General features: G+C 39.5%; 1 protein-coding gene across 2 annotated transcripts in view; it reads right to left on the bottom strand.

The window, feature by feature from the left end:
• Nucleotides 1-1455: 1455 nt before the first annotated feature.
• Nucleotides 1456-21215, bottom strand: part of kcnh1a (potassium voltage-gated channel, subfamily H (eag-related), member 1a) — a 47236-nt gene continuing 27476 nt past the window's right edge. For both annotated transcript variants that reach the window (XM_034101492.1, XM_034101493.1), the window contains exons 9-12: nt 18979-19178; nt 13746-13998; nt 9610-9806; nt 1456-7020 (exon numbers count right to left, since the gene is read on the bottom strand). In XM_034101492.1, the coding sequence (XP_033957383.1) occupies nt 6157-7020; nt 9610-9806; nt 13746-13998; nt 18979-19178 (1514 nt within the window). In that variant the 3' untranslated portion in view covers nt 1456-6156. The remainder of the gene's footprint in view (nt 7021-9609; nt 9807-13745; nt 13999-18978; nt 19179-21215) is intronic.

Raw genomic sequence — 21215 nt, 5'->3', positions numbered from 1 at the left:
GTCAGAGCGAAGAGGCTGCCAATGGTTCGGTGTACGGGAGCAGTTGGTGCCCTGCTCAAGGACCCCTCGGCAGCACCCAGGAGGCAAACTGGCAGTACTCCAGCTACAAGTCTGCACTGCTACAGTTTTAATAGCCAAGTTTCAACAGACTGAGCTACTGACGCCTACAATTGAACTATTCTCTTTTGGCTCTCAATACATTATTATTTAAAGAGCAATTTATCATTATGTTCTCTTTACAATCATCATTTTTAATACACGGTCCGAAGATATAATAACTGAAGTCCTACATCGGCCCTCTGGCTCCTAATGTTTCTTCTTCCTCCATGAGAAACGTAGATTTGATCTTTGACTAGAACTTAAACTTCAGACATCCCTAAATCCAAGTATGATTGCACATTTGCCGTAAGGGCCCCATGCCACTGGAACTGTCTCCCTCCCCTCTGTTAGATCAGCTGAGTCTGCTTTAAAAAAACGATCCAAGGGCCGCCGCATAGCTCAGATGGTAGAGCGGGCAGCCCATGTACTGGGGCTCGGTCCCAATGTGGAGGGACAGGGTTTGAATCCAACAGGGAACAATTTGCCACATGTCATCCCCTCTGTCTTCCCCTATCTAACACAGTTGCGTCAACATAGGCACTTTTTGGTGGCCCAAGAAAAATCGTTTTTAATAAAACAACTCTCAAATCCCATGTCTACGTGATCCCCATGCACACTTGATGTAAATAATATCCTACTTATATTGTGTATATTCTGTTAACAGAAAATTGGCCCTTCAATAGTGTTTTTATTTGTCAGACAGTTTATAGATTTGTTATCTTCACGGTCATCTGTATATTTGTTTTATTCTCTAATGCTGGTTCTATTTTGTGATGTTTCTATTTTAGAATTGTTCTATTTATATTCTTTTAATTTGTTATGTGCAATTCCTTGTTTTGTTTTATGCTGCTGCAACAAAAACATTTCCCAAATTGGGATTCATAAAGTACATCTTATCTTATCTTATCCCTGTGTAGGAGCTGTAATTAATTTGCGTCTTTTGTATTTGTGTCCTCCATTCATTTATCTATAAACCTGGTGTTATATACTATAAATACAATATTACTTACTTAAATCTTACTAAATCTGGACCATCTTGTTTGTGGCGAGCCTCGAGTGTCTCCATTAGTTGATTTCTGTTCTCCTGGGATTATCATATCTGTGGCACATAAGTAGGATCAATGTAAGCGGGGTTCAGCAACGAATCCTCTTAAATTAGCACGAAACTGCGAGGTTAATCTGACGTGAGAAGATCAGCGGGAGAAAAACACCTGCTGAGTTTCACTTTCCCAGCTCTCAGTGGCAGGGGAGCTGAAAGACAAAGACTGACGGATAAATGGATGCATGCACTCCCCAAAGACAAAAGACAGGCTACAGTGTATAAAATATTTATTATGAATAGTACAGTGTGTCACATTTCATAACAAAGAGTTCCCATTGTGCTTGAATAAATACATTTCTCATCATTTGATGTGTTTGAGCATATTACATAAACCATACACAAAATGTTTCTCTTTCATAAGAATCTAAACATTGCAATATTATTTGTGCATATATATATTTATGTGTAAGGTTTTTATAACCAGGCAGCTTCCTATTGCTGACCACAAAAATAGTTCTGTGTTCAAATTGTTTCAAAGGAGTAATTTTCTCACTGCAGGCCTTGATAAGGAGTACGGGGCAATATTATGAAGGCACAGTGTTACATGCTTTTCAGTAGCAATCAAAGGTTTAATATGTTAAGGGTAAATGTAATGAAGTCGTAGTACAGTATACTGTAAAAGGTTTCTCATAGTTCTCCTTACGACTTGGACCTTTGTTTGTTACAGCACAGAACTACATATTGCTTTCAAGGATCTTGTCTCTGAGTTTTAGAGTGCACCTACATCCCATTTTAGTTATGTATATTTATAGTATTTGTAAAAAAAACATTCAGCCTTTCGAAAACAAGTGTAGGTGGAAGTTCTCTCAACATGCCATATCTTTGTTGCAGGGCTGCATTCAAATAGTGGTACAAAATCAGATTTCTAGCTGGAACACCTTTCATCTTTTTGACTTGTTATATTGTGAAGAATCTGTTTTATCTGGTTCAGTTATTGTTTGATACTGTAAAATGTTACTTAAAGAATTGGGAATTTACAGTTTTAATGCATCGTTATAATAGAATAATACAGTAAGTCACAGAACAGAACGTTAAAATTCATTGTTTGTGTCTTGAACTTCACAAATATTATCAGGTGTCATTCACAAGTGTCATTAGTGAAGTAAACTATTTTAGCTAATATGAAAATATCCCACTTTTACTAACTTCTAAGAAAACAATTAAATTGTCATTTGTTATACAAATTAGATATTCTTTTCCATGCAGGTTCAATATGGTTGAATCACAAAAATAATATTGAAATGACATTCAGCACCTCATTGTTGTTGGTATATTATGAAAAGTCAGAGCAAGCTAAAACATTTTTCATTAGTTTTACTTTATTTTAAACAGTTGTGGTTTAACTGTTGTAAAATATTTCAAAATATCCTGACTCAAAGTGTGTCCCGAGCTTTCATGCATCGCCTACTATTCACTAATTTCAGAAAAAGAGAAAGCTTTAACTCACTTTCTACACTGTCTTCTGACTAAGAAAACTAACTTGCCCTAGAAAGTCATTATTTTTGAAGGATTGGTTTGACATATCTTCACATGCCTTGAGAGTTAGATGTGAAACTTTATTTCCCTCTTGCATTATACGGAGCTAGAACGGTATGTTAATACACTTAGCTTAGCATAAAGACAGGAAGTAGTGGGAAACAGCTAGCCTGGCTTTGTCCAAAGTTTATAAACGCTTACCAACACATAACTTTTATATTTTGGATTTACAGAGTCAGATAAAGTGTGTTAATTAATGAGCTTTAGATGTGTTGGTGGGTGCTTTTGAACTTTGAGCAATGCTAAGCGTTTTCCCAGCTTATTTATGCGAATGAGCTAGCCAACGCCTTGCTCCAGAGCTATTGTTAACAAATATGGACGTCCCAGAATGTCCAACAATACTGTACCTTCATGTAATTCTAAAAACGTTGATGTGCTGCACAATGTGCTTGGCTTGTAGTGTGTGTAATGCATTTGATGTGCTAGATTTTATTAATGCCAAGTCGTTCAGATATAACTTCAAACCCACCTCATTTTTATGAAAAATGTTACATTTCTACATTTCTCAAAGATTGTTTTTATACTGTTTTTGTTGTTGTGTTTTTTTTAGTTTGTAGGCTAGTGTTGTGTGTTTTTATGTTTTTGTATTACCATACACATAGCATGACTGTAAATACAACAGTAAACACTTTATCTGCATAACAATAATGGATTTGAAAAAATGTAATATTAAACCCAAAAAATTAACACTTAAAATAATTTAGTTTTTTCAATTTAAAAATTGTAAAAATGTTTCACCATAGTATAATACTGATTTAAATGTGTCTGTTTCATGTCACTGTGTGTCTGAATTAAGTGCCATTGTAATCCCAATAACTGAAGAAGTCCCTTTTTACCACATTTGTAGATTTATTGATGTCAAATTTGAGATAAAGACTGTCTAGCATTACATACGTTTGATATGTGACTGAATTCCTCACAGACACTGTATGCCCTTTTATTTCTTGTTTGATTTCTGAACTGGTGTTATCAGCAGCTTTATGAATTCTCTGTGATAGAGAGGTCACAGCAAAAATATTTTAGTACTTTTCCCTCTCTGAATCAAACCGTCTCTCTACCACCAAAACTCTTTGTCAAAGCAGACCTATAAAGACAAACACTGGCTCTAAACCAAATGCTTTCTCACTTCTGTGATGACATGCCCATGCATTTTTAAGTAAGCTGAATTTTTGATGGAAATGGAGCCACAGAATGTGCTGGAGAAAAACAAAACAGCGTATTTTCTCTCTGAGTCGTGCTGTCTCAGCTTGTCCGGTCTTGATAAGAGAAAAGTCTCACAGGGAACATAAATTATCAATATGAATAATAAATAATATAGAATGATGGTTATATTTTTGCCTTGTGTAAGACGGTATAGACGGTAAAGTTCCAGACTTTCAATTATGTTATTCTGGTGTGAATAAAACTGCAAAAGCGAGTCATATTTACTGAATATTATTAGACTTTCTTCCATTATTCAAAGCTAAAGAGCCTGAACTGCTGTTTTAACCCTAAAATTATTCTGTATCAGTAAAATATGCACAATTATTATTGATTTTATAAACAGAAAACACAATTTTAAAGAGCCTTAACGTATATTTTAGCATTCAAATTGTCCTTTAATATGCACAATTATTATTATTGCTTGAAGACAGAACTCACTTTTACTAGAAATGTATCTTTTGTCTGGACTTGAAAGGTTTCCGTAACGGACAAAATAATAATTTAAATATAAATGCTATCCAGTTTGTTTTCTGTATAAGTGTGTTGCTCTGTTAATACCTTTTTCCTTTGTGGTGAAATTGCATTGTGTTCAAATGTTAAACAAAAATTACAATTTAAAGAAAAATACATGACATTTCGCCCCCACTTGCTGTCGACATGTATACTTTTTCCTAAACAATGTTATTTATCATGACTGGAAAACAATGCCTGGGTGTATTTCAGTTAATTAAAAGTCTGTTTTTGAATAATTACCCAAAACAGTAAAATGTTTGATAAAGAACAAAAAGTGGTATATTATCTCTTTAGAATCCTGCTGTTTCCTTTATTCATACATGAAATGACTTGTAGTTGAACATTGTTGGTGAGACACTGTGTAAGCAGGAGCAGTCTGGTGTTTTCGGTTGTCGCCAAGTTTTAATGCACATTTAGGGAACGTTAAGTTCGTGTAAGCCGGACGCAAGTAGATGTTCTCTCCAAATATTGGCTTCAAATACAAAGACAAATCACCTGCACTGCAAACACATAGCCGGAACATTTTCACCATCTTTGTTCCTTAAATATAGTCAACTTGTGTCTGGTGGCATCATGGGATGATGTGTTTTTCCTCCAGTGAATGTGAAGAGAGACACAAAGTAATCATGCATGCTAACTGGTGCAACAAATGGGAAAATGTACCCCAGAAAATTCATCAATATAACAGTTTCCAATGACTTTTGTGTTTGCTTACATGAACAAACCTGCACGTATATTTTAGCAATAAATACATTTTATTTAAGAAATATTGTGCAAAAGAGCATTCATAACTTTACAGTTTTTAAAATAAGGGAAGGGCCACAGCCATTATCAGTACCATCTGCATCACATTATGCATCAACAAAGCTAGAAGTTCATGGCTCTCATACAGTACATACATGTGTGTTTGTACACAAGAAAAACAAATACAAGATATCAGAAAAGATGGATCATGTGGTGCCATTCATCCTCCCATGGTTTATAGGAATTGTTAGCTCTGCTAAAAGACGTCTTTGAAAATCTGATTGCTCGGCCAGAGTTATCTGTTGAATTATTCAAAATGATCCTGGCAGTTGATTTAATAAGAAGAGTTCATCAATTGCTGGAGGAAATTACCTTGCGCCTGTTACAACATCTGGAAAGACTGTGCTTTCCCGCTGTCATGGTGAAATAATGCAAATGGCTCACGCTGTGGCCTTAATTAATTAAATATGCACCATCTGCAATTTAGAGACACGCGCCTACTTTATGTGACATGCAAAGAAACCCATACAAATGATGCAATAACAAACCAGTGGGTCATGCTGTTTCTACTCATTTCAAAACAGAGATATAACGTTGGTCTTCCACTGACGCTCTCAAAATTGAGATAATATCAAACCGCTCAAGCTATTTTTCCATTATAGTGCGATGGAAAAATAAACCAAACTTATGTACAGACATAGAGCTGTCAGTGTTTGAATGACCTCCCGATCTTTCGGTTTTTCTCCGACAAGTTCTGGGATACACCCGCGACTTTTCCACACGATGTTGCCTTGTAAACGGTCGGGTACACCCCTATGATAAAAGGCCGGTGCGTCTTGAAGACCACACTGTTGCCTGATAACTTAAATGGTGCATCCATTGCAGCCTATCCAAGTAATCTGGATATTACTGGATTCCAGCTGATTCAGAGTCAACCTGATTTGTTAACGTACCTTCCTTCAAGAGAAGATGTCTTCTTTGTCCAGTTCTGGTGAAGCAGGTCGAGAAATGTCAAAAAGTGGCTGTGGAGAGTCAGCATTTGATCTCCTCGATTTGAGGAGTTGAAGTGCTTCTGTGAGCTGCGCCTCCAGGCCGGACATTCGAACGTTCAGGTTCTTGAGGTCGTCCTTCAGCTCCAGTTTGATCTCCAGGAGCGAGGCCTGTAGCGTCTGCTCCGGGATGGTGTAGAAGGCGTGCCTGGTCTCCGGAGGCTGCAAGGGACTCCGGTCCAGGGGCGTAATGTGAAACTCGCCCACTTTGTCCAGGCGCAGATCACTTTTTGTGATGCCGCTGTCACAAGAGTCTGTCTTCTTTAGAGACGTTTGTGACTCGTGCACCTTGGCCCGTTCTGGTAAAGTCTCCATGGATTCGGCTTTGGACACTTTGTTCCAATTGTCAGGTTTGGCCATGGACTCCTTGAAGCGACCCCAGCCTTTGACTTTGACCGGTTCTGAGACCCGGCCCCCGATAAGAGAGACGAGGACCGGCACCTGCAGCTTCGCCTTGTCTGAGGGAGTGCAGTTGAGTGCTGTTGAAGATGAAGGCATAGAAGATGAAGGTGTTGCTGGGCTCTCTGTCACCGTGACGATGCTGGTGGTTGTGACGGCTGCTTTGGCAATCGGGATGTCCACGTACACAGGGCCCTTCTCGATGTCATGGTCCGCCAGTTTTTCAGGTTCCTGCCGCGACTCCTTCTGCTGCCGAAAGCGCTGGAAGAGTTTCCTTACAGGGTGATCTGGTGGCAAGTTCAGAGGGGCTTCATTTTTACGTCTCTGTCGCTCCTCCTCCTCACGTTTCACATCACTGATCTTTCGGAAGACAATCTACAAAAGGATTTAAAGATATTATGAGTAAAGCACAATGACAAAAACCATCTCTTACTTTCTTTTATATAATGCAAGCATACAAGCATTGGAGGGCCTTAAGTCAATTTAATCTCTTGAAGTATAAAACAGAAAAAAATGAGTTAGATAAACAGGTGTATTCATCTCACTGATTCTACAGATCGTGAGGAAGACAAGCCAATGTTTCAAAATGTGTAAATGTCTCCTTTAAAGAGGTTATTCCCACAACACAGAGGGAAAGTTCATATCCTGCCTCTGGCTTTCGTGGGTAAACACACACACTGTTAGACTGTTAGCTTAACACACAACTGCTAATGGACACTTGTGTTGTAAGCTTTTTAAGCTTTTTTTCCGCCATTAACAACTGACTGCTCTTAACCTGCCAGTAGGGGGCGCAATGATCAACAACAGGTTCAGCAAAAATACATTTAAGTTTACAACCTTGCTGAGCTAACAGGCTGTAGCTTCACATTAAGTGCACACACAATAAAGTGGTCAGTGAGGCCAATATCGATATTTCAGGGTTTAATTATTTAATTTTAAATATTATAAACATTTAAAAGACAACTGTAAAAGATAAATGTTTCAGCTATACATAAAAGCCAACGGAGGATATCTGACTGATATGTTCTTGAGAAGAGTCTAGTGTTTGAACAACCAACTTATTAAGTGGAAGTTTTTTGATAGAAAATGGAACAAGAAAAATACCCATTTTTAGATACCGGGCAAGGCACTGAAATGCAATAAATACAAAATCATTCATCATTTCTAAAAAGGCCCGACAACATCTATTCTCCTTCTCAGCCTCATAGCAACACTGTTCTCATAACTCGAACGACTTGAATGTCGAACATATCGTGTGTCGGATTTCCCAGGACGTACACACAACCTCACAAGCTCCTTGAAGGCAGCGTTAGGCTCCTTATTTAATCCATCTCTGGATTTCCCTGCAGTAGAGTGGGACCCTGGTGAATCGAGACTTTAATGCAGCAGATGAGATTGCCTCTTCATATGCAGGCAATTCAATCTGACTTGTTCTCTCTGGGGCAGCCTAACCTGCTTATGCATGCGGTAACGATTGGTAGCCACACTTGAGTTGTTGATCACAGATGTTAATTTCTGGTTAAAGGATATGAAGAGTGGCTATAAAAAATGGCTGTTTAATGGAACTGTGTTTTTGCATGTGTTGTGTATGAGCCCAGCTAGATTTGTTTTCATTTTTGGTATTAAATCTATCAAATGTACCTTTTTTCTAAAACGGTGTGTTCAATCTTTCTGGTAGAAGCCACCTTTTGTCTTGTTGCTTTTCTTTCATAATAAGATCTATAACACTTTTTATTACACGGCTTAGTTGAATAATTGATTCGGATTGGTCAATTTGGACATTTCAGATGTTGTTAATTCTCACTTACAAACTGTTGCTAAGAAGAACAGACCGTCGCTAAGGAGGATCAAGAGACGGTCTATCAATCCGCACAAAAAAATCAGATAAATTCAATATCAGCTGTGGACAACAAACATTAGTGTCCATCAGAAAACACTGTGGAATACTTTTTGAATATTCATATTTATATTTGTATAGAGCACAACACTTTGGATTCATGATGGGTGAACTGTCCCCAGTAAAGAAAAGGAAAAGAAGGCAGGAGAAGGAAAGAGGTTAAAAGACAGAGTGCTGGACAGCAGAAGAAGACAAATGGAGTAACCACTAACAGGAAAACGGTTTGGGCTCTTGCAGTGATTATAGAGTGGTTAATGGAAAAGAAAACGAACAGACTTGGAAAGTTACAGAAAATCAATGATCAGTGCTGCCGTCATTTGAAGTTACGTTGCTGTCGCTTGTAAGTTATGAGGCAGTTAGCTTTTCCCTGCTTGAGTTTTTCCAAAATGGTGGTATGTGGATTTTTGTACATTTGGACAAAGCCGTGCTGGCTGTTTCCACCTGCTTTCAGTCTTGGTGCTAAGCTAAGCTTTTTCCTAGCTGCAGCTTCATATTTAACTGACAAACAAAAGAGCAGTTATAAATCTTCTAGCCTAACTCTTAGCAACAAACGTATTTCACATAATGTTAGTCTCCTTCCTTTAACATGAGAAGAGGCAGCCATTAAAGCTAAACATAGAGAGAAAGAAAAAAGCTGGTCCTGTAGAAACTGTAGAAAGACAGGCAGTCATTGCACTCCCCCACACATATTACTATGTGACCTTTGGGACGCACAGTGCAAAAAGCAGTGCAGCAATTATGAGTCATGACACCAAATAAAAACGAGATGCAGGACATCAACTTAAAGTTCAAGCTCTTCATTAAAAATAATGGTCTGATCAGAGGCACAGTAACAGATCAAACTGAGTAGGAAATCTAATTAACTTTAATTGAAAAGCAGAATGTTTACTACCTTTCTGTAGTTGCCATTTTTTCTTGCTTTTTTTCTCTAACAAGTATTTTGAAAATAGCTGTAGTTGAAAGAGAGCAGAAGTCTCCAGATATTGAAAAGAATTGTGTAAAGCCCAATGCTGAACTGAGTGAATTCTAATTTGTTCTTTCTTGGTGTTATTTTAAAATTCACTCACCCTCTTTCGCAGATTGTAAGTGAGCAGCAGGTTCCTGGAGAAGTGGTTTGAAAAGGCGGTGTAAAACTCCAGCACCTTCTGCAGGGCGTCGCGTTTAATGACGTGGAGATCGCAGTAGGTCAGAGCTCGGACGTTAGCACAGGCCTGAGCGAGAGTCACTTCTTTCCAGAAAACATCCCCGAATACATCTCCCTTACCTGCAGAGAGAGAAAGAGTTCAAACTAGGTACTAGCAAAAAGGAGATTAATACATACGACTAGCATTGACAAACCATTTACTTTAGCATTATACATCATGCCTTTTATTAAAAGACATCTTGGGTGGCCCAGGTTGTGATAAATACCATCTGCAGTTCTTAAGGCAATTTTTTATTTTCTGAGTAAAAAGAAACTTATTTCACAACCTGCTGTTTTTTTTGTAAATCTGTGTCTTTGGTGATTTTCCTTTTTTGAAGCGGCAATTCCTTTAATATAACACAAATGTGTCCTTTGGGAGGAAATAAAGGGGACGTTATACCAGCAGGTTTTAACACTATCTAATGAGGAATGGTCACTTACTGTACTCTAGGGTTGCCAGGTTTAATAAAATATGCTTCCTTTTGCTAGCTCGTTCCTTTGTCAACACATCTCAGAAAAATCTAGTGCCATGCTAAAGGAGGGTATTTTTACAACCTGGCAACCTGAAAGTTGTTTTTATTAATGGCTTACAACCATAGACTGTATTATAAACTACAACAGACTCATAAAGCATTAGCAACACAGTCGCAATCGACCACTCAAGTGAGACTTCCAGAGAGATATTTTTTACTATAACTTATAAACATGAAGTGTTATGATTCAATGTAATCAACAAAATCAACAGCTTCTCACACAGTGTGAAAATATTTATGAATTAATTTTTTACATGACTGAAAACATCTGATTACAATACAAAATTTAAAAAAGTTGCAAAAGCAATAACACGTTGACTGCTATCCAGATGGTGCTAATGATAAATAACACTTAGATCTCCTGTGTGTCGAGCAGACTGAGGACAGTATTAGATTAGACAAAACTGCCAAGACGACAATACTGTGCTGTGATTTAGCCAGTGTAGACATGGGAAATTGTTATTTCTGCAGGTCACCCTTGAAAAAGAGATCTTTTGATCTCAAGGGGCTTTCACCTGGTTAAATAAAGGCTACAAACAAACAAACATGTCCTCTGAATACTGATAAAGAAAGATGTAGAAAGGTCAAAACAGTTAGCAATTATTTGTATTCTTTACTTATCAATATGCATTAGAACCGGCTAATGATAATTATACTGTTATCAGTTTGTGTCTTATTTTAGATGCCCATCCAGGATTTGGGCCTGCTGTTTTAATCAGGGCTGAATAAAACATTTAAATGTTTTTATTATTATGTTTATTGTTGTTATTTGCAGGGCTTTGTCCTAATATTTATTTTGTATTAAACTATGTTTAAAGATGAGTTTAATATCAAATTCTGAATGAAAGTCTGAATGAAAGTCTGCGCGCGAGAGTGGTTTTTCACTGGGTTGAGTCGTGTGTTGTTTTTTTTTTAAGTGAGATGTGGCACAGCAGCCTGTCAGTTTACTCCTGCTAGGTTAGTCTGGATATTATCATTTATATTTATCTGCAACAATGGATATCAGGAAGTGGTTCACGAACAAAAAGAGCTCACAAAAGGAATATGGCAACTCAGTGCCAGATGCAGGCACATTCGAAGAAATCAGTTACGTTACCAACAAGCTAGCAAGCCAGCGACAAGGGAGGCTGGCAATCAATTATATTTTGAAGAGAAATTGACTCTCTCTCTCTCTCTCTCTCTCTCTCTCTCTCTCTCTCTCTCTCTCTCTCTCTCTCTCTCTCTCTCTCTCTCACTCTCTCTCTCTCTCACTCTCTCACTCTCTCTCTCTCACTCTCTCTCTCTCTCACACTCTCTCTCTCTCTCACACTCTCTCTCTCTCACTCTCTCTCTCACTCTCACCCCTGTGTGCGCTCAAGTTTGCCTGTGTGCTTGCGCACATTACATTACATTACATTGCATTTAGCTGACGCTTTTATCCAAAGCGACTTACAATAAGTGCGTTCGACCAACAAAATACATCAGGTTTCATAGAGAAAAAACATTTCAAGTGCTACTCAACTGGCTTTAGATAAGCCAGTGCTTTATTAGTATATAAGTGCTTTGTTAATAGTTCTATTGCTCGAAGTGGAGTTGAAAAGCTATCTGCTGTCCTGATGTCAATGGGGAGCTCATTCCACCATTTTGGAGCCAGGATAGCAAACCCACGTGTTTTTGCTGATGGGAACTTGGGTCCCCTTCGCAGTGAGGGTGCAGCGAGCCGTTTGATTGATGCAGAGCAGAGTGCACGTGCTGGGGTGTACGGTTTAACCATGTCCTGGATGTAGGAAGGGCCAGATCCATTCGCAGCATGGTATGCAAGTACCATTGTCTTGAAGTGGATTCTAGCAGTTACTGGAAGCCAGTGAAGGGAGCGGAGGAGCGGCGTGGGAGAATTTAGGAAGGTTTAAGACCAGACGAGCCGCTGCATTCTGGATGAGCTGCAGAGGTCGGATGGCACATGCAGGTAGACCAGCCAGGAGGGAGTTGCAGTAGTCTAGGCGTGAGATGACGAGAGCCTGGACCAGAACCTGCGTCGCTTTCTGGGTCAGCTGGGGACGTATCCTCCTGATGTTGTAAAGCGTGTATCTGCAGCAGCGGGTTGTAGCAGCGATGTTTTCAGTGAAGGACAGGTTGTTATCTAGGGTCACACCCAGATTCCTTGCAGTCTGAGTCGGGGAAACAACAGAGGTGCCGATGTTGATTGTTAGGTCAAGAGTGGGACAATCTTTTCCCGGAAGGAAAAGCAGTTCAGTCTTGTCAAGGTTGAGCTTGAGGTGGTGAGCAGCCATCCACTGAGAGATGTCAGCTAGACAAGCAGAGATGCGTGCGACGACCTGGGTCTCTGAGCGGGGAAAGGACAGGATTAATTGGGTTTCATCAAGTAGCAGTGGTATGAAAAACCATGCGGGCTAATGACAGATCCGAGCGAGTTTGTGTACAAGGAGAAGAGGAGGGGACCAAGAACAGAGCCCTGAGGGACCCCTGTAGTTAATTGACAAGGGTCGGACTCCGACCCTCTCCAAGTAACCCTGTAGGTGCGGTCTTTGAGGTATGAGGTGAAGAGGAAAAGTGCAGAGCCTGAAACTCCAAGTTCTTGGAGGGTGCGAAGGAGGATCTGATGATTCACCGTGTCGAATGCAGCAGACAGGTCCAAAAGGATGATGACAGAGGAGAGGGAGGCTGCTTTAGCAGTGTGCAGTTCCTCAGTGACAGCAAGGCACAGCGTTACAAATGTGCCACAAAACCGATGTATAATAAGACCGTCAACAGCCTTATGGCAACCTAAAACCCCTCTCTTTCCGTAACAACAATTCACGAACGCGCCGCCCCCCCCCCGTTGACAAATCACGAGCGTCTAACTACCGCCCTCCCCCTCGTTGACAATTCAGATTTCCCGGGAAATGTAAGTGTCGGGGTGGGCCAGACCTGGTAAATCAAATGCCCGCCCACAGATGTGTGTCTGCCGCCGGGTCTGTGGTATGTGTCTATGTATTTATAATCCAGTCTGTATTCAAAATGTTTCCGAGCAGATTCTGAAACTGTGACAAACATATTTTTGTTCAAATCCTGAATGTATGACTCAGCAACACCAAAGAGCTGTTTTCCCGAAACAGCATGTAAAGGAAGAAAAGGCGTATTTTAAGCATCAAAAATGTTGTAACTATGATGCAAAACAGTGTGCCCGTGCGTGGACAGTTTGACTGAATGTTTTTCTCTCCGACATCATCACTGCTATTTTTTCTGCTGTTGAAGATAACACATTTAGACATCAGTGAGGTACTGTAGCAGCAGAACATCTGCATCCTAGATCTCTGCTTCACTGTCACTTTTTTTTTGTTTTTTAATCAGATAACTTTATACTCTGAAACTTGAGCAGATCTAGGGCAGGACAGCTGGGGGAATAGAAGGTGTCCGCCTCTTTCATTAAATAAACATAAGTGCTGAATTGCATTATTGATTATGCCATAAATGCTGAAAAGTCTCACAGCATGAAATGTTAACTCACCTAAAATTGCCACCACCTCATCATCCTGTATAACCTCCAGTGACCCCGACACCACGAAGCAGAGGCTGTCCACGCTCTCCCCGGCGTGGTAGATCAGGTCCCCAGGGGCGCAGTGGATGGTCTGAAACTCCATGGCCAGCGCTCTGAGACACCCGTCGCTGGCCAGGCGGAAAGCCGGGTGCTCTTTAAAAACTTTCCGGTTGAGATGAACACAGATATCTGCCCTCATGTCTTTCGGACAAATCTGCAACACCTGAAGAGTAGAGAGAGAGAGCTGTGTGATGATTTGTCTCTCATCAGATAATAATGAGTTATATTTAAGAGCTCAAAGAAAATCGTGCATTGTTTATTGTATTTACTTGCACTATTTGATCCGTTTTATTGTGTTGCACTGTTGGAGGAGCCTGGGACCTAAGATTATCATCGACATAACTACACTGTAGCTATGTACGAATGACAATGAAAGCCTTGAATACTTGTTATTGTCCCATTAGGCGATCATAGAGTTATGATCTGTTGCCATGACTTAATTTAGAGAAGGAAAACTTCACGTGGGGCATCACATCGCTATTATGGTAGAATCAGACTTTTATTTCTCAGTCAAAAACAAAACAAAATCTCAAACAAATCTCACATGTACAATATGTGGGTGTTCTGCCTGTTACTTCACTGAGATTGGGAGAAATCAACGGACATTTTTACACATTTCTTTATACTAAACACTTGCAAGAGGCTGCAACTGTGAGGGAGGATCAGAATCAGAATACCTTTATTAGTCCCACAGAGCGGACATTGACATTGTGACAGCAGAAAAGAGCCAAAGACAGCTTAATGTTACCTAAGCATGCATAAAAAAAGAAATGATAAGGATGGTTCAATGTATCCTTAAGATATTCAACCCCAAGTTGCTCCCGATGGCACGAAGTGTGTAAGTGTAAAGACTGGAAAAGTGCTATATAAATGCAGTCCATTTACAGTAATGGGTTTTGGTTTGTTGGTGATATAGTTGATAATATTTTTCCTGGCCAGTGTGCACTTTTTTACAGGTTCACTAAAATGAAATATAACAGCATTTCTTTCTTTAATTGCCTTGTTTATAACAGCTGAGCAGAGAAGAAGCCCTGTGCTCCTATTGGGATTTTGCAGTAAAAAATGTTGACTTCTTTTATTCTGTTTACAGTCATAAAGAGGTAAAAATATATGTTATGTACTTTATATCACAAAGTTATATTACTTACAAGAGCTGTTTGAATCTTAACCCTCCTATTGTCTTCGTTTTCCCCCCCTTACTTTGGTGTTCACGGTCAATTTGACCGGTCCTGTTTTAACTGCTATTACATTAACACAAAAAACATTAATCATCACCAAATTTCATTCAACACCCTTTCAAACTCAGACTACAGTTATACATGAAAAACTGCAGTAAATATACAAAGAATAGATACTGAACATGTATTGCGTGTGCCAGGTGTGATCCATGTGGGGGGATGGGCACATACTGTAAGAGCGGGAAATGTGTCAAATTGTTCTGTGTGTGTTTGTGAGTGCCATGTGTGATTGACATGGGGGGATTGGGCACATAAGGGACATCTAGAGTGTGTGTGTGTGTGTGTGTGTGTGTGTGTGTGTGTGTGTGTGTGTGTGTGTGTGTGTGTGTGTGTGTGTGTGTGTGTGTGTGTGTGTGTGTGTGTGTGTGTGTGTGTGTGTGTGTGTGTGTGTGTGTGTGTGTGTGTGTGTGTGTGTGTGTGTGTGTGTGTGTGTGTGTGTGTGTGTGTGTGTGTGAGAGAGACCGGGAACACAATGGGTGTTACAAAGTTGACTAAATCATCCAAAATTCAATAAAAGTGGTGATCAGCAATTTCATGTTCAATGTTTAATGTCTACTGTAAAGGATTTCATAAAGCCTTAATGCAATCGAATCTAAAACCAAAAAGTTATGATTGATGAAAGTAGTAAATCGGTCAGATTTGACCCGAAGACAACAGGAGGGTTAAACATGTCATGTGTCTCTGGATACTCTTTTCCAGTACATATATAATAAATCTAAATGTTCAGAGTTTACTTGTAGAAGTAAATGGTCTGGTCTGGTCTAGGGATGCCAGTGATTATTCGATTATTCGAATATTCGTTACAGTCTCCATAATCGAATATTATTTTTAAAAATCGATTTTATTTATATATTTTTTTATTATTATTTATGTATTTTTTAATTTTTGTATGGCTTAGTTTCAACCAAAATATAGACTAATGCTAATAATAGTATTAATAATTGTAATTGGCCATTGGTCACACCACCAGTTTGTTTTACTGTAAACTTGGAGGAAGCCTGCGTGCAGAGCAGACTGCTGCTGCAGCACGCTACACACCGCCCCCGCCCCCACTCTCCCTCACACGTGCGACTAAAGATGAACAAAGCAGCAGGTAAAAAGAGTTCCTCCTCGTGGAACTACTTCGAACTTACAAGTGCAAAGGAAGTTAAATGCAAGCTCTGCGAAAAGACGTTGGTCTATCACAGCTCAACCTCAACAATGCATTTTGAGTGCATCCATTTGAAGATGCGCGCGCAATTTATTTATTGCAATGCTGCTATTATTATTAATACAGGCTACAGCCTGTATTAATAATAGCATTGCAATAAATAAATTGCTATAATAATATTTATTGCAATGCTGCTATTATTAATACAAGCTGCAGCCTGTATTTAATAATGGCAGCATTGCAATAAATACATTGTGCGTGCATAGCGCATCTCCAAATAAAAGGCAATGGCAGGCACTTTAGAAAATAACAAAAAATAAACCAACATCATGTTGATGTTGGTTTATTTGTCATTTATTTTGTTTGTACTGTAAAACATGCTCCAGTAAAGAAAACAACGGAATTCCTTTTGTCTGAGTTTTTTTTGTTCCTCTCCCTGGGGGGGGGGGGATTAATCTATTATTATTCGCCAGGGCTGCCGAATAATCGATTTTGATCATGGTCAGTTTCTGGCAACCCTAGTCTGGTCCCCCACCCCCGTGCCTGAAATGCCCACTGGACTCCTTTGTTTACTTCAGTAACAAAGGGACATCGGTAACACTTGCCCTTTTATGGCTAGCGCTCCAACACATTGTACGTGATAGGCTAAGGTGCAGGACATCTCTAAGCGGTTGACCAATCACAACAGAGCCAGCCAGCTAACCAATCAGAGCAGACTGAGCTCTGGTTTCAGACTCTGGTTTCATACAGAGAGGGTGTTTCTCAATGTTGAGTAAGGCTGCTCCAGAGCCACTATCTCAAGCATACTACGTCATTGAGTGCCGCCGAAGGACTGTTCCAATGTCCAGCATAATTGGAATTCTACCGAGGCCAGCGTACTTCGTAGCGAGAAATTTCGAGGCTGCACATATGTAGACTCCGCGGTCTTAAAATCCCCACAATGCTTTGCGCACGGACCAATTTCCAAATCTTTGGCGGAAATCACGCTCCATTTAAGGCGGGGTCTCTCATATGACGCACACCTGCTCCACAATTCTTCGTTTTCCGAGGCTAGGAAGTATTCTTGCCTCGCTTCTGAAGCAAGTGACTCTGAAGAAATGTGCTACCAAGGAAGCGTCCTCGACATTGAGAAACACCCTGAAAAAAGTACTGCAGCACAGGCAGCATGAGAAAATTAAAGAGCTTTTTGAACATTAAAGCATAGAGACATGTCACAGTAGAGACACTACATACTAATATGAATAATAGGGCCCTTGAAGTTCATTTAACAAATGCACCCTGAAGTCTCCAATTAATGTCTGCAGTATCTGCACGCAAGTTTTTCAGAAGTTAGTATTGCTGTTTTTAAATAAATAATTAATTAACTGTCACAACTTAGGTGTGTTTTCAACTAGCTGATTTGGAGCTTCTTTCTTTTTCAGTTGCTTTAGGAAATACTTCATTAGAAGTCCACTTACCCATTGGTTTGGTCTCAAGTAAGAATGTCCAGTATGAATAATTTGTATCATTTCATATAAAGGTCACACGCCCACCTCCTCTGTGCTGAGTGTCACAGAGTGGCAGAATGTTGTTTAAGCACACCTACTAATCACCAGGGTGGCAGGCTGTGGCAGAGCTGAAACAAATCTCTTTGAAGATGAATGTCAAGCAGAGAGGGATTATTCGCCATTTTTAGACCCTTTAGTGTAGCCGGAAGCCAGACAAATAAATAAAACATAGATGCAGTGCAAGATATAAAGGAGACACAATAATTATCACAGTTTGATTTTGACTACAGATTTCCCCATGACAAAATCCAGACCTTGTTACAAGTGATGGTTCAAATTTGAGGTGAAATAATACAACTTTTTCCATGATTGGATTTTGGACAGGTGGATTTAAATGGTACGCAGCGTTATGAATGCTTTCTGGCTTCGAATCAATCAGAGCGGCGCCAGTTCAATTTATCTGCTGCCAGATTTAAACGGTTAATTTCCACACACTCAAATAATTTTGGCATCATCTGAATTCAGTAGGATGGATGGTTACTGTGCCATAATAAATGCCATACCACTGTCTGATTTTCATGATAGGCTGCTAAAGTTTGCCTAAGAATAACCTGACCTGTTTTAGGAAAAAACAAATAAGCAATGAAAAATGACTTTAATTTCTGGTGAGGTTTTTAGGTTTACTAGCATAGAACAACTGAAAAATGGGTATCACTGCTATCATGCTTTTCTCATGATGTTAGTACAACACAAGAAAAAACACAAAAGTAGATTAATACTACTCAAATGTCACATTAAACATTTAGCTGGTTAGCTTATCTTAGCATAATAGCTGGAAACAGGGGGAAAGACTTAGCCTTGCTTCGACCAAAAGTTAAAAAGTACAATAATAACTTGCATAGTGATTTTAAGAGCAGAGTATATGTTTAGCAATTAAGATGAACATATGTCATCCCCAATGGACCTTAAGTAGGACACATTTTATTTCAAAGTTGCCAACGTTTTTTGATGAATGCTACGTTGAGCTACAGTAGAGATGCTACAGATGGCATTGCTCACTTCTCAACAAATCTGAAAATGTTTAAACAAAGGAAACTCAATCCAGAAAGTTGTTGTGGTTTTACGTGCAGTTATAACTTAGATATTTCAATCCCAAATGGATGTAAAAACCTTTAAAACATTTTTTTTTAAAACATCAGGAAAATTAGGAAACAACCAGTAATCACCGGCTGCAGTAGGACCAGTAAAGAAGTCGCAGTCTGACGTACCTTTTCAGTGTCTATGCCCCGAGACATGGACCAGGTGGAGGCGATGTAGTCCATAACTCTTTCACTCAAGCCCTTGGGCACCTGGTAGAGTTTGAGGAAGTCCCGCACGCTGTTAATCATCTCGTGGTAGCGATTTGTGTTGGCGTACATCTGCTGGAAGATTGTTGTCACATTACCAAAGATGGTGGCGTAAAGAAGGGCTGGGGAAATACAAAGAAGGAAAGTAAAATTCTGATTTTTATATGAAATCATATGATTTATTAGCTGTTTGTATTGAGTTGACTTCATGAAGAATGGTTGACTGTAGTGGCCTCTTTACACTGGCGCTACCAGTCCAATTTAGAATACAGTTTAAAATGTTGCTATTCGCATACAAGGCCCTGAACGCTTTAGCCCCACCGTACCTGGCAGATCATTTAAAACCATACACACCCACACGATCACTGAGGTCGGCTGACAGACTCCTTCTGGAAGTCCCAAAATCGAGGCGAACGCATCGGGGAGATAGAGCTTTTGCTGTTGCAGCTCCAAAGTTATGGAACGAATTACCCCTCCAGGTTAGACTTGCTCCAACTCTGCCTGTCTTTAAATCTCGTTTAAAAACCCACTTATTTCCCCTGGCTTTTACTGTACATACCAGGTTACACTTGTGCTGTTAAATGTGGTTTTTATTTATTTATTTGTTACCTTACTAGTGTTTTGTATTGTTTTTACATCATATACTGTAGGAGAGTTTTTCAGTCGGTGGCTTCTGATCTGGTTTCATTGTCTCGTGTATTACATTTGTGTCATGTCCCGTCTGTTTTTATGTATTTATGCTATGTTTTTATACAGTTGTTGATGTACAGCACTTTGTTGATTGGATTGGATTGGATTGGATTGGATTGGATTGTGTGCCATAAAAGAAATGTGAAAAGGAAAATATGTGAAAATGCAATTTATTGTCCATTTAAAGATCTGATAGACACTGGATATGTGTTGTAGGGATTCAGTGTTTGGCTCAGCCCGACTAAGGTCAATTATTTTCTTCAAGTATTCATTTTTCCAAATCATCCTGTGGGAATTTGAAATGTTTATTAAGAGGCTTATAAACCCAGGGTCACATAAGACTGCAGAACAATTAAAAAAAAAAATATTCGAGCTTCCCAAGGAAAAAAAACTCCAAATGAAGGTTTAAAAAAATTAAATAACTGTTTTACATGGACACAAAGTCTCCCAAAACGTGGTTGACAGCGACAAAATATATATTCCTCCAATTTGTGGTTCATGCACATTCAAATGTACAAATCTTTGCAACGCTGCACTGTTGGCCTTGAAATATAAACTACATCTAATAATAATATATCAGACTAAATGTGCCTTAAGACTTACAGTAATATTATTTTATGTGGTGAGCACTTGGATCAATCCAGTGGGATATTAACAATTACTTCTCATCATTGCCTTCTAACAAATTCCACAAAACTCTCGCCAAGGGTAAAATCTATAACTACAGCTCTGTATTGATGTGCAGAAACCTCCACCGCCATGCAGTTGTAATACATAAGGATGTCTCAAAGTGATAGAAGGAATAAAGGAAGAGCACAGCAGTGCATCTGAGGTGGTTGAGCTGGTGCAACAGCTGGCGCGTGCGGATCAAAGCGATCAGATGTCTGCAGCGAGAGTGTAGTATTCTCTCGGCTCTGCAGCTCTAATTAGCCCGAAGGACGGAGAGGAAACATGCCAGACACACGTTTCAATTATCCTCGGATGATGACAGTAACCTGTGCATGCATTTGTGCGTGTGAGCGTTTGTTTATTTCACAGTGCACAATCAAAGAGTTGAAGAACTGCACAGGGAATAATGCTAATTAAAAAGTGCTCCTCACGGACGAGGATGACGGCAGGTTTCATCCTTTCATCCCCATCACTTGTACAGCCATGCTATCAAGCCTTCTAGTGTTATATGATTTTCTTGATCTAAACACGAAGAATTTGCTCGTTTGTAACCCATCCGCAGGCATCACAATTTAGCAGGTTAACAGATCAAGACAGGTTATTTAAAAAGGTCAGAGCCAATTAAATCTAACATGATTTCTTCTTGAGGATGCCCAAGTTTTTCGATGAATGCGACGTTGAGCTCAAGCACTGTCTGCTTTTTATAATAGGCTGCTTGAGTACAACCTGACCTGATTTAAAAAACAGATTAACAATGAAAAATGGCTTTCATTTATTTTGACGTTCAGAGAGCATCAACG

Source organism: Pseudochaenichthys georgianus, chromosome 15 (assembly GCF_902827115.2).
Source record: "Pseudochaenichthys georgianus chromosome 15, fPseGeo1.2, whole genome shotgun sequence".
In the NCBI taxonomy this organism is placed as follows: Eukaryota; Metazoa; Chordata; class Actinopteri; order Perciformes; family Channichthyidae; genus Pseudochaenichthys; species Pseudochaenichthys georgianus.
This window is presented reverse-complemented; position numbering and strand designations above follow the sequence as displayed.